This window comes from Nasonia vitripennis, chromosome 5, assembly GCF_009193385.2.
Source record: "Nasonia vitripennis strain AsymCx chromosome 5, Nvit_psr_1.1, whole genome shotgun sequence".
Lineage (NCBI taxonomy): Eukaryota > Metazoa > Arthropoda > Insecta > Hymenoptera > Pteromalidae > Nasonia > Nasonia vitripennis.
This window is the reverse complement of record NC_045761.1, coordinates 7,141,285-7,154,394: the sequence shown is the minus strand read 5'-3', so window position 1 is coordinate 7,154,394 and position 13,110 is coordinate 7,141,285. Positions and strand designations below refer to the sequence as shown.

Sequence of the window (13,110 nt, the reverse complement as noted above, 5' to 3'; positions counted from 1 at the left end):
GAGCAAGCGGGGTGGCGGCAAGGGGGAAAGAAGAGAGAAGAAGCTCTTCCGCCGGTAGAGGGAGGTAGAGCGCAAGCAGGAGTGAGAGAGAGAGAGAGAGAGAGAGCAGCATAGTAGCGTATATGACAAACCGTGCGCTGTTCTGCGAGAGTCGAGTTCTCTCTCGCTCGGCGACCGCGTCGGACGTGCAGCACGAGCGAGAAAAAGGGAAAGGAATCGCGTGCAGCAGTGATAATACACATACGCATACACCGCAGCGTTGTCGAGAGCAACAGCGAGACTCTCTCGTACGGCCCGCTGGTGTGTTTGTTGCAGCAGTGCTTGGCGTTGATGCCGCCGTCGCCGTCAGCATCGCGTCGAGGAGGAGCTCCCGCCGGCTGCCCGCAACTGTGACCTGTGTGTGTGTGTGCGTGCGCGCGCGTGTGTGTGTGTGTAGAGAGGGAGCGCGCGCGCGGGCGCGTGTGACGACGACTTCTTCCAGCAGCGAGTGCGAGAGAACCGCCGACGTGTTGTGTCCTCCCGAGGAGTTGTTGGACTCGCAGCAGAATGGCCTCCGACGAGGAAGTCGACGAGAGCTTTGCGGGTAAGTTGGATAACCTCTTCTGTACTCCCTAGTCCCGTGTGTTGACCCGTTGATCGCCTGCACGGTGGACCTAACGCGTCTTCGAGGAATCGGCGGCGTCCTCGGGGCACGCCGAGTTTAACCTCAAAACCGCGCTCGCGCGCGCGCGCGCGCACACACTAACGCTCCCCTAACCTTACATTCTCTACTACTCTCCCATCCGTGTGCAGTTGTTGGCGTACGTCAACCCGCGCTTTTTTTCGAGCTCCGAAATGCAGCTATGCCTCCTCTTCGACGTCGGGTCATTTAATCGTGGATTTTCCCTCTCTCTCTCTCTCTCTCCCGCGCGCGCGCTGGTACACGTACATTCTCCGGTTCGCCGCTTCACCTTGGCACTTGTCGAGTGAACGCGCGCGCGCGCGCTGCTGATGCTTTCTTTGTCTTTTCGTGCGAAAAATGTCTCCGGACGAGGTTCTCGCGATGCTGCTTGTATCAACTCTAGCCTGAGTATCACGCGCGGCTTCTCCGGCGTTGACTCCGAAATGTATCGAGAGAAGCAACAGTGCCGCGGCGGCATCTTCCCTCCGACGTTCTCCAGAGCGTTGACGTTACCGGTTCTATACCCGCGTCATCGCGATCCTGTTGCTCCTAGTCTCGGAGCAACTCTAAACCCTCTCGAGAGAGAAACATCGGGGCTGCTCGAGATTCCCTCGTACATTGTCTGCGAAAAAAGCAACATGCCATTCTAGGTGCACACACACACACACACAGACACAGAGAGCGGCGGTGCGGCCCTTTCGAAGAAAATGGCTGCCAGAAGCGCGCTACGCGCGCGCGCGCACTTACGCACACACGTGTAGCCGCTGTTCTCGGTCTTTTCGGTGCCCTGAAGCGCGGAACGAACGCCGATCGCCCGATACATACGCGCGCCTTCCGTATACGTGTACACACGGACCTTTAATCGTGTTCGTATGTAGATACGCTCTCTGTGCATGCGTGTATATGTGTATGCGAGAGAAGCGGATAGAGAGAGAGAGAAATTCATTTTGCACACTCGCGCGCAGACATGTATGTAACGCTTCGTCTCCCTCCCGTCCCCCTCCCTCTAGTCTGTTGTCTTTTTCTCTTTTTTCGTCGTCGTCGTTGTCCTCTGCAGCGCTAGCTCTCTCAGCGAGAGGAATATTATTATATATACACGAGACGAGTGTATACGTGTATGTATAGGTGTATATATATATATACATGTTAAAATAAAGCAGCAGCCGAGAGTGCAGCAGACTCGAAAAGTTTTTTGTTCGTATTTTATTCCGCCGCGCTTTGCAATTAGGTCTTAGTCGAGCGAGCATCGATTACGTGTGAGCGCTTAGGAGTATTTTTTCCCCTTGTAATTGCCTCTATCGATTATCGAATTTTGATTTGTGACGATGTGAGTTTTGTTCGTTTATCTAAAGAAGGAACGACTTAATTCCGCGAATTCGTAGTTTTCGAGCGGCGAGCCTTATTTCACGAGTAATCAAGGTGAACCGCAGTTTAGATAAGAGATAAAACTGGTCTTTCGTGTGGCGCACGGGAACTTGCACCTAGCGATGACTGCTTGGGAATGCATATTATGTGGCTGCCGAGATAGAACGAGAGAAACATGGTTTACGGAGACAGAAAGAGATTCACTGTAATCTGTTTGTTGTCCGGTTTTTAGACGTGCGGAGAGGGAGAGAGAGAGATCACGATCTTGCGTCGAGTGAGCTAATTGTCTTGAGTCATTCGTGCTCCATTTCTAACGAATTTTCGTCGACGCTTTTTAACGAGACGAAACTAGGGTGGATAGAAAAAATAAAGCTCAACGAGTCAAGCTTCGAACGCAGATGAGACATATTGTTGTGCATTATTAATAACCTTGGGAGAGAGGAGCGGGGGATACGCCTACGATATACTTATGTGGTTTCCCATCGCGTTGAAAAATTGATCGGAGACTAACTTCCCTTCCGTCCTCTCTGATAGGCTGCTCTCGGTAATTGCTTTACTTGGATCTATACCCAGCCAGAAATAATACTTTGTCTTTTATCAATTTCGTGTGCTGCTGCTGCTGCTGCGCGTGATTGCGATCGATAGAGAAACTTGCGGGAAAATCGCTGATTGCTCGCTGACAACAATTTAAGTGCTGCGCGTCATTATGAGAGAGGATGTTACGTGAAACTTAAATTGCACTGTACGTTTTCATGCCCGAACGACTTCTTTCTCTAATCAAAAGTCAACATGGCTACTGAGTTTTAAGCGTGTGCAAATATTTATCTATACGCGATAGCTCGTTTTTTTTTTTTTTCAACAATGTTTTAAACGAGTCAACGTCCATCTCGCCCTCGTTTACTCTCGTTTCCCCTAACGGTGAATGGACGCCAAGCGTCGATTGTTATCTTTTCCGTTAACCAGCCATGTACCCACGAAAATGTCTCTCGAGCCTAATTTCCCTCGAAAACTGAAAACATCAAATCACACGTTGATCCCCCCGAAAAAAAAAATTCGAATCAAGCCGGTCGCATAAAAAAAATTTCCGCGCTCGACATACATCGCAATCCTGCATTATTTTGGCGACGCCTCATCTGCCATTATACATAATGTACACTGGCAACAGCACAGCAGCAGCGGCGGCGGTGGCGTTTCCCCCTCTTTCTCTCGCTCTCTCCCCTCGGGAAAAAGACAGACGCCGAAACGCCGCTCGCGCGCGGATGTACATTATAACGGTTTTTCCTTTTCTCTCTCTCTCTCTCTCTCTCTCCCCCTTTCCTTTCTTGCGCCGCCTGTGTGTGTATCCTGTACGAAAATTCCGAGCTATGACTGTATGCCCCGGCTCGTGTCCTCTTCTGTCATCCTTTTTTCTTCTTCGTTTACACGCGTAATTTTTTTCTCTCTCTCTCTCTCGAGAGAGAGAGAGAGAATGTGAAATCGCTGGAAGGGTTGGAATTCTTTTTCGCCTACGGTTGGCCGTGTGTCTAGCTCCCGGAGAGCCGAGATCGATATTCCCTCATTTGCTTAGCGTATGAGAGGCGGCTCGAGGGGGTGGTGCTGCTCTGTGTGGGATGGATGGGAAAATTTTCGCTGCGGAGGAGGAGGAGGATTCGGAGGATGTTGTTGCTGCTGATACGGGGATTATTGCGATGCGTTTGCTTTTGATGAAATCGATGAAAAACGTTGACGTTTTGCGGGATGAAGAATTGATCGAGCTACATTTTTTTTTAAATTAAAGCCAGCGTAGACTTTGTGAATTTTTTAGCTTTATCCCTCGGTTACATTATTCAAACGCGAAATATCGGAAATCCATAACTTTCATGCTGTTTTTTACCTTCTATCCTCGAATCCTATAATTACATACGCCCTTTCGCGAGCGAAAAATTTTCAAAACTGCATTATTCGCAACTTTCAACCTCATGTAATTTTTTTTACTCGGTATAGCTTGCGTACAAAGTATAACTTATCTTACTTTTTATCATCGCTGGAGTCGAGAGAGAGAGAGAGAGAGAGAGAGAGAGAGAGAGAGAGAGAGAGAGAGAGAGAAAACGAGCTTCGCGTTTGTAAAATTTCGCTGATGTTAATTCTCAAGCGAGTTGCAAAATCGTCGTAAATGTGACTGACCTCTATCGAGCACTCGTTATTCCACACGGTTTTCGCAGTTGTCCTCAAAGCTATTTATAACTTGTTATTGTTTCAATCAGCATTCGATAATAATAAACTCTTCTTCCTAACAAAGGGAGACTCGAAATCGACGAAAATATATAAGAATAACAAATAATAACGTATGTAAAATCGTTCTTTTTCAGGGGAAGATGAAGTCGAGGAATCCGGCAACCAGGTGTCCAGCGCCGGCCAAGCTGTCGAGGGTTCGTCAGACGCCGAAGACGCACAAAGACTAGTAAGTATCAATTGCAATCCAGCATCTCGACGCCGAGCTGTAACTTTGCGAGAATTAAAAAAATAACGTTATTGATAAAAATTTCTACTGTTGGTGACAAAGGAGGAGGACGACGATTACGAGCCCGAGGAGCGCAAGAAGAAGAAGGGCAAGAAGCGGAAAGCCCGAAGCGAGGACAAAAAGGGCAAGAAGAAAAAGAAAAAGAAAAAGTCCGACTCCGGAGATGTGAGTATATTATATACGCGTGAAACACGCTGTGCAGTGTTGCACTTCTTATCGACTCTCGCTAATCTTCGGCCCAGGAGATAACGATCGATAAAGGGGATTTCTTGCGAAATTCTGTAACCGATTTCTTTCTTTTTTTTTTGTTCAGGAAAGCGACTTCGGAGGAGGCGGTGGCGGTGGAGAGAACGCCGACCTTGCTGGCGATGACAGCGACTACGCGGGTAACCGCAAGAGCCGCAAATCCTCGTCGCGCAAGTCGTCGAGCCACTCGACGCCCGCACCGGCGACCCAGGGCCAACAGGAGCCCGCAACTGGGATGCCTACGATAGAGGAGGTCTGCAGTACTTTCGGTCTCACCGACGTCGCCATCGAGTACACCGACGCCGATTTTCAGAACCTCACCACCTACAAGCTGTTCCAACAGCACGTCAGGCCACTGCTTGCAAAGGAGAATCCCAAGGTACGAGATGTTTCGATCGATTCAAGATAAAAAAATGTGAAAATCGATGACGGATCGATTGTATAACTGTGGATTTTTACATTAGGTACCGATGTCCAAGTTGATGATGTTGGTAGCTGCAAAGTGGAGAGACTTTTCAGAATTGAATCCACACACGCAGCCTGAGATCGACATGTCGACTCAGTCGATCGATGAGGACAACAGGAATTCCAGATCGAACAGAAGTGCCGTGGCACAGGACGACGATGACGACGAGGACGACGAAGACAGTGATCGCAAGAAAAAATCGCGTAGTTCAAGGACAAGCAAGAAGGGCAAGAAAACTTCGAAAGTTCCGACTCTCAAGATTAAGTTAGGAAAGCGCAAGCGAGGCAGTTCGGTAAGTTCATAACGAGTTTGGTTAACGAGGCACTTGAGAGATAAGGAAATTACGATGCGCTAGTCTTAATCTAGGATGAACGCGAGTAATTCTGCATCGCGTGGACTCGTTTTTTTTCCTTCTGCGGATCAGCCGATCAAAGTAACCGATCTTTGTTTACAGGATGAGGAGATTGAAGGAAGCGGACCTGGTTCCGATAGGGACTCGGATATGGAGTTTGAACAGATGTTGGCCGACGCCGAGGATGTTCCACCGACGGAAAACAACACTAAACCAGAAGAAACGAACGCTGAGGCACCTGCCGAACCGCCAGTGCGCAGGAAGGCGAAGACCAAAATCGGCAACAAAACTAAGAAGAAAAAGAAGACGAAGACTACGTCCAAATTCCCTGATGGAGAGGTAAATATTTTGACTTTGGTCAACTCTTCGAAGATGTATTAGCTCAAATTTTCTTATGCTCTTTTATTGTTTGTGTTGTTTCGACAGGGTGATCACCAAGACTATTGTGAAGTGTGTCAACAAGGTGGAGAGATTATTTTATGTGATACCTGTCCTCGAGCTTATCATCTTGTTTGTTTGGAACCCGAATTGGAGGAGACACCCGAAGGAAAATGGAGTTGTCCACATTGCGAGAACGATGGTATGCAAATCGATCATAAGACTTTTAAAAATGAGATAATTAAACATCAAAGGTGCTAAAACGATTGCATTAATCTAGGTGCATTAGAGGATGATGATGAACATATGGAGTTCTGTAGAGTATGTAAGGATGGCGGCGAGTTGTTGTGCTGCGACAGCTGCACGAGCGCTTACCACACGCATTGTCTGAATCCACCTCTGACCGAGATTCCCGATGGTGACTGGAAGTGTCCACGCTGTTCTTGCCCGCCCCTCTTTGGCAAGGTCGCCAAGATTCTGACCTGGCGCTGGAAAGAGGTGATGGATCCGCCGTCCGAGGAACCCTCGACGAGCAAGGCTTCCTCTTCTGGAAAGCCGCGTAAGATTCGCGAGTTCTTCGTCAAGTGGGTCGACAGGTCGTACTGGTACTGCGATTGGGTGACCGAGCTACAGCTCGATGTTTTCCACCCACTCATGTTTAGAAACTATTCGCGCAAGTACGATATGGACGAGCCACCCAAACTCGAGGAGCCCCTGGATGAGAGTGATGGCCGCGTCAAGCGGCTCAGAGACGTTGACAAGGACAATCTCGCGCTGCGCGATGAGTACAATTTGGAGGAGCGTTTCTACCGCTTCGGCGTCAGGCCCGACTGGTTGGTCGTCCACCGCGTCATCAATCATCGGCTGCAGCGTGACGGACGAGCCCTGTATTTGGTCAAATGGCGCGAACTTGGTTATGATCAAGCCACCTGGGAAGATGAAAACGCAGACATTCCAGGCCTCAAAACGGCTATTGAGTATTATCTGGACCTGAGGGCCGCAAATTGCGCCGATGGTCCTCCCTCTAGAAAGGGCAAAAAGGGCAAGGGTAAAAAATCCAAGACGAAGGAGATTATTGATGACGAAGAGAGAACGCCGAGGAGGTACACTCCGCCGCCCGATAAGCCAACCACGGATCTCAAGAAGAAGTATGAGAGACAACCCGAGTACCTGGATTGTACTGGCATGCAGTTGCATCATTATCAGTTAGAGGTATAACATCACACTCCTTTGATTCTCTATTTTGATTTATCTAGCATAACAGTTATTAATATGGCTATGTTCTTCGTAGGGTTTGAACTGGTTGCGATATTCGTGGGGACAGGGAATCGACACAATTCTTGCCGACGAGATGGGTCTAGGAAAAACTATCCAGACAATTACATTTTTATATTCACTTTATAAAGAGGGTCACTGCAAGGGTCCATTTTTAGTGTCAGTACCTCTTTCGACCATTATTAATTGGGAAAGAGAGTTTGAAACTTGGGCTCCAGATTTTTATTGTGTTACATATGTTGGTAAGTGAACATTGCTTTTATTCATTCATTTACTAAAGCGATCGAAAACCATACTATGTACGATATTATTAAATTCACAGGTGACAAGGACAGTCGTATGGTGATTCGAGAAAATGAACTGTCTTTCGAGGAGGGCGCGGTACGCGGTGGACGAGCATCCAAGATCCGCTCCTCGCAAATCAAATTCAATGTCCTGTTGACGAGTTATGAGTTGATATCGATCGATTCGGCCTGCCTGGGCTCGATTGATTGGGCTGTACTCGTCGTCGACGAAGCTCATCGTCTCAAGTCCAATCAGTCCAAGTTCTTTAGGCTGTTGGCTTCCTATAACATCGCATACAAACTGCTACTTACGGGTACGCCGTTGCAGAACAACTTGGAAGAGTTATTCCATCTGCTCAATTTCTTGTGTCGCGACAAGTTCAACGACTTGTCGGCCTTCCAGAACGAATTCGCCGATATCTCGAAAGAGGATCAGGTGAAGAAGTTGCATGAGATGTTGGGACCTCACATGTTGCGACGTTTGAAAGCTGATGTGTTGAAGGTAGGCTCATCTCATTTTCAAATTACCAATATTCTTAATACCGGGAACGATAACTAACGTCTCTCTTTTACAGAATATGCCTAGCAAATCCGAATTTATTGTGCGAGTCGAACTTTCGCCTATGCAGAAGAAGTATTACAAGTACATCTTGACGCGAAACTTTGAGGCGCTGAATCCCAAAGGTGGCGGCCAGCAGGTCTCGCTACTCAACATCATGATGGACTTGAAGAAGTGTTGTAATCATCCGTACCTGTTCCCGGCGGCATCACAAGAAGCCCCAACCGGACCCAATGGCAATTACGAGACCTCGGCTCTGATCAAAGCCGCTGGAAAACTTGTTCTGCTCAGTAGGATGTTAAAGAAACTTCGAGATGACGGCCACAGAGTTCTCATTTTCTCGCAGATGACAAAAATGTTAGATCTGTTGGAGGATTATCTTGAGGGTGAGGGTTACAAGTACGAAAGAATCGACGGTAACATCACAGGAACACAGAGACAGGAAGCTATCGATAGATTTAACGCACCGGGAGCTCAACAATTTGTATTTCTGCTATCCACCAGAGCTGGTGGTTTAGGTATGTACAAACCAAGTTCGAGATTTCATTTCGACGTTTACCTAATGCCGTGAATATGTAATATAACTTTTCTTGACGTTGATAGGTATTAACTTGGCAACGGCCGATACTGTGATAATCTATGACTCCGACTGGAATCCGCACAATGACATTCAGGCCTTCAGTCGTGCCCATCGTATAGGTCAGGCCAACAAGGTCATGATCTACCGCTTCGTAACGCGTAACTCTGTAGAGGAACGTGTCACTCAGGTGGCCAAACGTAAGATGATGCTTACCCATTTGGTTGTAAGACCTGGTATGGGCGGCAAAGGCGCTAACTTTAGCAAACAAGAGCTCGACGATATTCTACGTTTCGGTACCGAGGAGCTGTTCAAGGAAGAGGAAGGCAAGGAAGACGAAGCCATCCACTACGACGACAAGGCTGTTGCCGAGTTGCTCGATCGTAGTAAAGAAGGTATTGAACAGAAGGAAAATTGGGCGAACGAGTATCTCAGTTCGTTCAAGGTCGCGTCGTACGTGACGAAAGAGGAACAAGATGAAGAAACAGACACGGAGATCATCAAGCAGGAAGCCGAAAACACCGACCCCGCCTACTGGATCAAGCTGCTGAGACACCACTACGAACAGCAACAGGAAGATATCGCGAGGACGTTAGGCAAAGGCAAGCGCGTCAGGAAGCAGGTATGCCGATATGTGCGTTACACACACAGTTACTTTTTGGTTTACTTTAAAATTGGTGATTCTATCGCAGACGGCAGTACGACGCAGATTAATTTTTTTCTTTGAATTTTATGAATGATTTAATTTTATTAATCACAGTAAAAGATGCGATACATTGAACGTTATCATGGCGTCGGCAATGGTATAATCATCAATTTCCTATACTATAGTTATTTATTTCGATTATTTGAATAAAAATTACCAGAATGAAATGTTATTACTTGGTACAAAGAATTAGGTTTCTAACGAAACATAAAATTCTTGGCTCTTAACGCATTGATTTTTATTCAAATAATACATATGATTTTTTACATACATAAATTTATTTAATGTTATATTATAATTTTAATAATTTTACATTGAACTACGTAAATATTTACATCAAATTAAGTTGTAGATATTATTGAAACGCTTCTTGTACCTGATTGGAAGTCAATTGCTCGGAGTAAAACTGTATTGTAAAGTACCTTCAATATTTTTATTTTTACTCCAATCAATGGAACTCTCAATTTTTATTCCATATTACCAATTTTTCACAAACATAAAACCATAAAGCTACCCGAACCCTAAGTCTCTAACGCGCCATCTTTTCTCTAATCAATTCGCAGGTTAACTACAACGACGGTGGCGTGACCGGTGATCAGGGAACGCGCGACGACCAACCTTGGCAGGACAACATGTCCGATTATAACAGCGACTTCAGCGCGCCGAGCGACGACGACAAAGAGGATGACGACTTCGACGAGAAGGGCGAGGGTGACTTGCTGTCTCGTCGCAGTCGGCGTCGGCTGGAGCGTCGCGACGAGAAAGATCGGCCACTACCGCCTCTGCTTGCCCGAGTCAACGGTAACATCGAGGTGCTCGGCTTCAACGCGCGCCAGCGCAAGGCATTCCTCAATGCGATCATGCGATACGGCATGCCGCCCCAGGACGCCTTCAACTCGCAGTGGCTCGTCCGTGATTTACGAGGTATGCGTCCGAATGACTAAAGAGCTTTGTTTCTACGTTTGTGTGCTGTGTCGTGCGAATGGATGTGCGTAGGAGGAAGCGATGATGCACGATTTTCATTAGCCTTTCACCGTGTTAACGAATGGTGCGCGAATGTGGGCTGCCCGTACGTGCGCAATTTGCAGCCGTGCGCGCTGTATTTGCCTAACAATTCGCCCGCACGTGATTTCAGCTCCCTCGGAGTTCGGAATTCTGAATGAAGCTTTGAAGTAAACATTCGAATGCTGCGTTCCGTATTTTGACTACTCTTTTTTTGACTTGAACAATTGTCGAGTGACGTTGATTGATTTATGAAAAAAGTGGACGATTACTGATGAATGAAATTTTGCAAATTGCAGGAAAATCGGAAAAGAACTTCAAAGCCTATGTCTCGTTGTTCATGCGGCATCTGTGTGAACCCGGCGCGGATAACGCTGAAACCTTTGCGGACGGCGTACCGCGCGAAGGCTTGAGCCGTCAGCACGTGCTTACGCGTATCGGTGTCATGTCGCTGATTCGTAAAAAGGTTCAAGAATTCGAGCATATAAACGGCTATTACTCGATGCCCGAGATGATCCGTAAACCCGTAGAGCCGGTGAAGACGGCCGAGGGCGGTGCTGCGGCGACGGCGACGACGCCAGCTGCTGCCGGAGCGGCAGCTACGGCAACAAGCGATGGAGCGGCCACAGGCTCTGCGAGCAGTACCAACGCGACGACACCCGCAACCTCGAACGCGCCCAGTCCCAGTCCTGCGGTGACACCGGCACCGGCGGCTGACGGAGTTGCTGCTGCTACGGCGACTAAAGAAGAGTCGAAAGATAAGGAGGCTGGTAGCGAAGACGGCAAGGAGAAGGAGGCGAGCGAGGGTGCAGCCGTGAAGGAAGAGGTGAAAGAAGAAGATAAACCTTCCGAGAACGCCGAAGAAGATGGAAAAGAAAAGGAAGAAGTGAAGAAGGAGGAGAAGGAATCTTCGGCTGAGGCGGACAAACCGGCCGCCGAGGCAAAGGAAACGGAGAAGGCTGATGCCAAGGAGACGGAGAACTCCGAGATTAAGGAAGAAAAATCCGAAGAGGTAGGCTCAAGATCATTTTGCATTTCGAGCAGTAGACATTTCCAGCCTAACTATTTGGAATTGAAATTAATCAATTGATTTATATTTTCTTACAGAAGCCTGCATCGGCGACCGAAAACGCAGAAACGAAAGCCAAACCTGAAGTTGCAGCGGAGGAAGACGTGGTTATCGTTAAGGATGATGAAGATGAAGGCAAGGACGGTGATAAGAAGGAGGAGTCCAAGGATAAAGACAAAGATTCAAAGGACAAAGATAGCAAAGATGGTGCGGACGCGGACGGTGTCAAGCCCAAGCGCAAGTTCATGTTTAACATAGCGGATGGTGGCTTTACCGAACTGCACACTCTTTGGCTGAACGAGGAGAAGGCTGCGGTGCCCGGTCGCGAGTACGAAATATGGCACAGGCGACACGACTACTGGTTGTTGGCTGGTATCGTTACCCACGGCTATGGTCGCTGGCAAGACATTCAGAACGATATCAGATTTGCCATAATCAACGAACCATTCAAGATGGACGTGGGCAAGGGCAACTTCCTTGAAATCAAGAACAAGTTCCTGGCCAGGAGATTCAAGCTGCTCGAGCAGGCTCTCGTTATCGAGGAACAGCTGCGCAGAGCCGCATACTTGAATCTTACCCAGGACCCCAACCATCCGGCCATGAGCCTGAACGCGAGGTTTGCCGAGGTAGAGTGCCTCGCCGAGTCCCACCAGCATCTCAGCAAGGAGAGCCTGGCTGGAAACAAACCTGCCAATGCAGTATTGCATAAGGTGAGATTGACTTTTCATCTACTATTTGACTGTGCATTTTCTTGCAGAGAGTATGTTTTCACGTCTGTTTACTTACTTTCAGGTGCTTAATCAATTAGAGGAACTTCTCTCTGACATGAAGTCCGACGTAAGTCGATTGCCGGCTACTTTGGCTCGCATACCACCTGTAGCTCAAAGACTACAAATGTCCGAGCGATCGATTCTCAGTCGACTGGCAGCGACTGCTCCCGGTAACAACAGCACGCAGACCGGACAGGCTGCACTATTGGCACAACAATTCCCCCCTGGTTTCACCGGTGGTCAGATACCGGCCACATTTGCCGGTGCCGCCAACTTCGGGAACTTCAGGCCACAATATTCAGTGCCCGGACAGCCACCTCAAGGTTTTGCAGGTTTGTGCTGATTCTTTAACACAAAAAAAATTGTATTAAACATCTCTTAAATCATCTACAAAGACACTAAGCGTTTGATCGTTTTCCCTTGCAGCTTGAGTGACGTGAGCAGCAGACTTTGCGGCAGTACAATGAAAATCAGACGACTCACAGCGTCCAGGGTACATCACACTTTGGGCTGATGCTGGGAGAATGAATGGCTAGCGCGCTGTGTAATCTTATTTTTCATAAACCACACAATTTCTAGCTGAATTCTCACTAGATAAGGATCTTTTAAGGATATGCGCTAAACGTAAATAATTAATAACAGTACTATCCTAAACAATAATTGAAAAGACACGTTTCTCCTGTATTTATTATGTGTATACATTCATCGAATCGAAAAAAACTCTTTTGTATTGTCAAAATATGGATATGGATATAAGCGATCGTTCATCCCTCCGATCGGTAAGAGCAAAAAAAATGCGCCAGCGTTTATCGTATGTAATAAGTACACATTACTTAAATTTATTTAAGCAAAACTGTATTTTTATTTGGAGACTAAGATAAACTTTGTTCGAGGAATTTG

The 13,110-nt window shown here is 47.4% G+C and overlaps 1 protein-coding gene across 5 annotated transcripts; it reads left to right on the top strand.

Annotated features, from left to right (window-relative positions):
* The first annotated feature begins 102 nt into the window (after window positions 1–102).
* LOC100122046 (chromodomain-helicase-DNA-binding protein Mi-2 homolog) lies at window positions 103–13,106 on the top strand. 5 transcript variants are annotated; one of them, XM_001605600.6, is made up of 17 exons: window positions 103–583; window positions 4,375–4,466; window positions 4,569–4,691; window positions 4,840–5,151; window positions 5,237–5,530; window positions 5,693–5,929; window positions 6,017–6,170; window positions 6,249–7,180; window positions 7,260–7,485; window positions 7,566–8,029; window positions 8,103–8,604; window positions 8,690–9,285; window positions 9,933–10,293; window positions 10,671–11,383; window positions 11,479–12,150; window positions 12,233–12,542; window positions 12,637–13,106. In XM_001605600.6, the coding sequence occupies exons 1-17, from the start codon at window positions 547–549 to the stop codon at window positions 12,639–12,641; spliced, it is 6,030 nt and encodes a 2,009-aa protein (XP_001605650.2). In that variant the 5' UTR covers window positions 103–546; the 3' UTR covers window positions 12,642–13,106. The 5 variants fall into 5 exon arrangements, with proteins under 5 accessions (XP_001605650.2, XP_008217034.1, XP_008217032.1 ...); XM_008218812.4 differs by having other exon boundaries at window positions 8,690–9,297; XM_008218810.3 differs by having other exon boundaries at window positions 133–583; window positions 4,560–4,691; window positions 8,690–9,297.
* Window positions 13,107–13,110: the final 4 nt, after the last annotated feature.

Coding starts and splice junctions, on each gene's coding strand:
- LOC100122046 (XM_008218809.3), top strand. CDS start 547: ATGGCCTCCGACGAGGAAGTCGACGAGAGCTTTGCGG. Junction 8,030..8,102: donor TGAAAGCTGATGTGTTGAAG/GTAGGCTCATCT, acceptor TCTCTTTTACAG/AATATGCCTAGCAAATCCGA. Junction 11,384..11,478: donor AGGAAGAAAAATCCGAAGAG/GTAGGCTCAAGA, acceptor ATTTTCTTACAG/AAGCCTGCATCGGCGACCGA.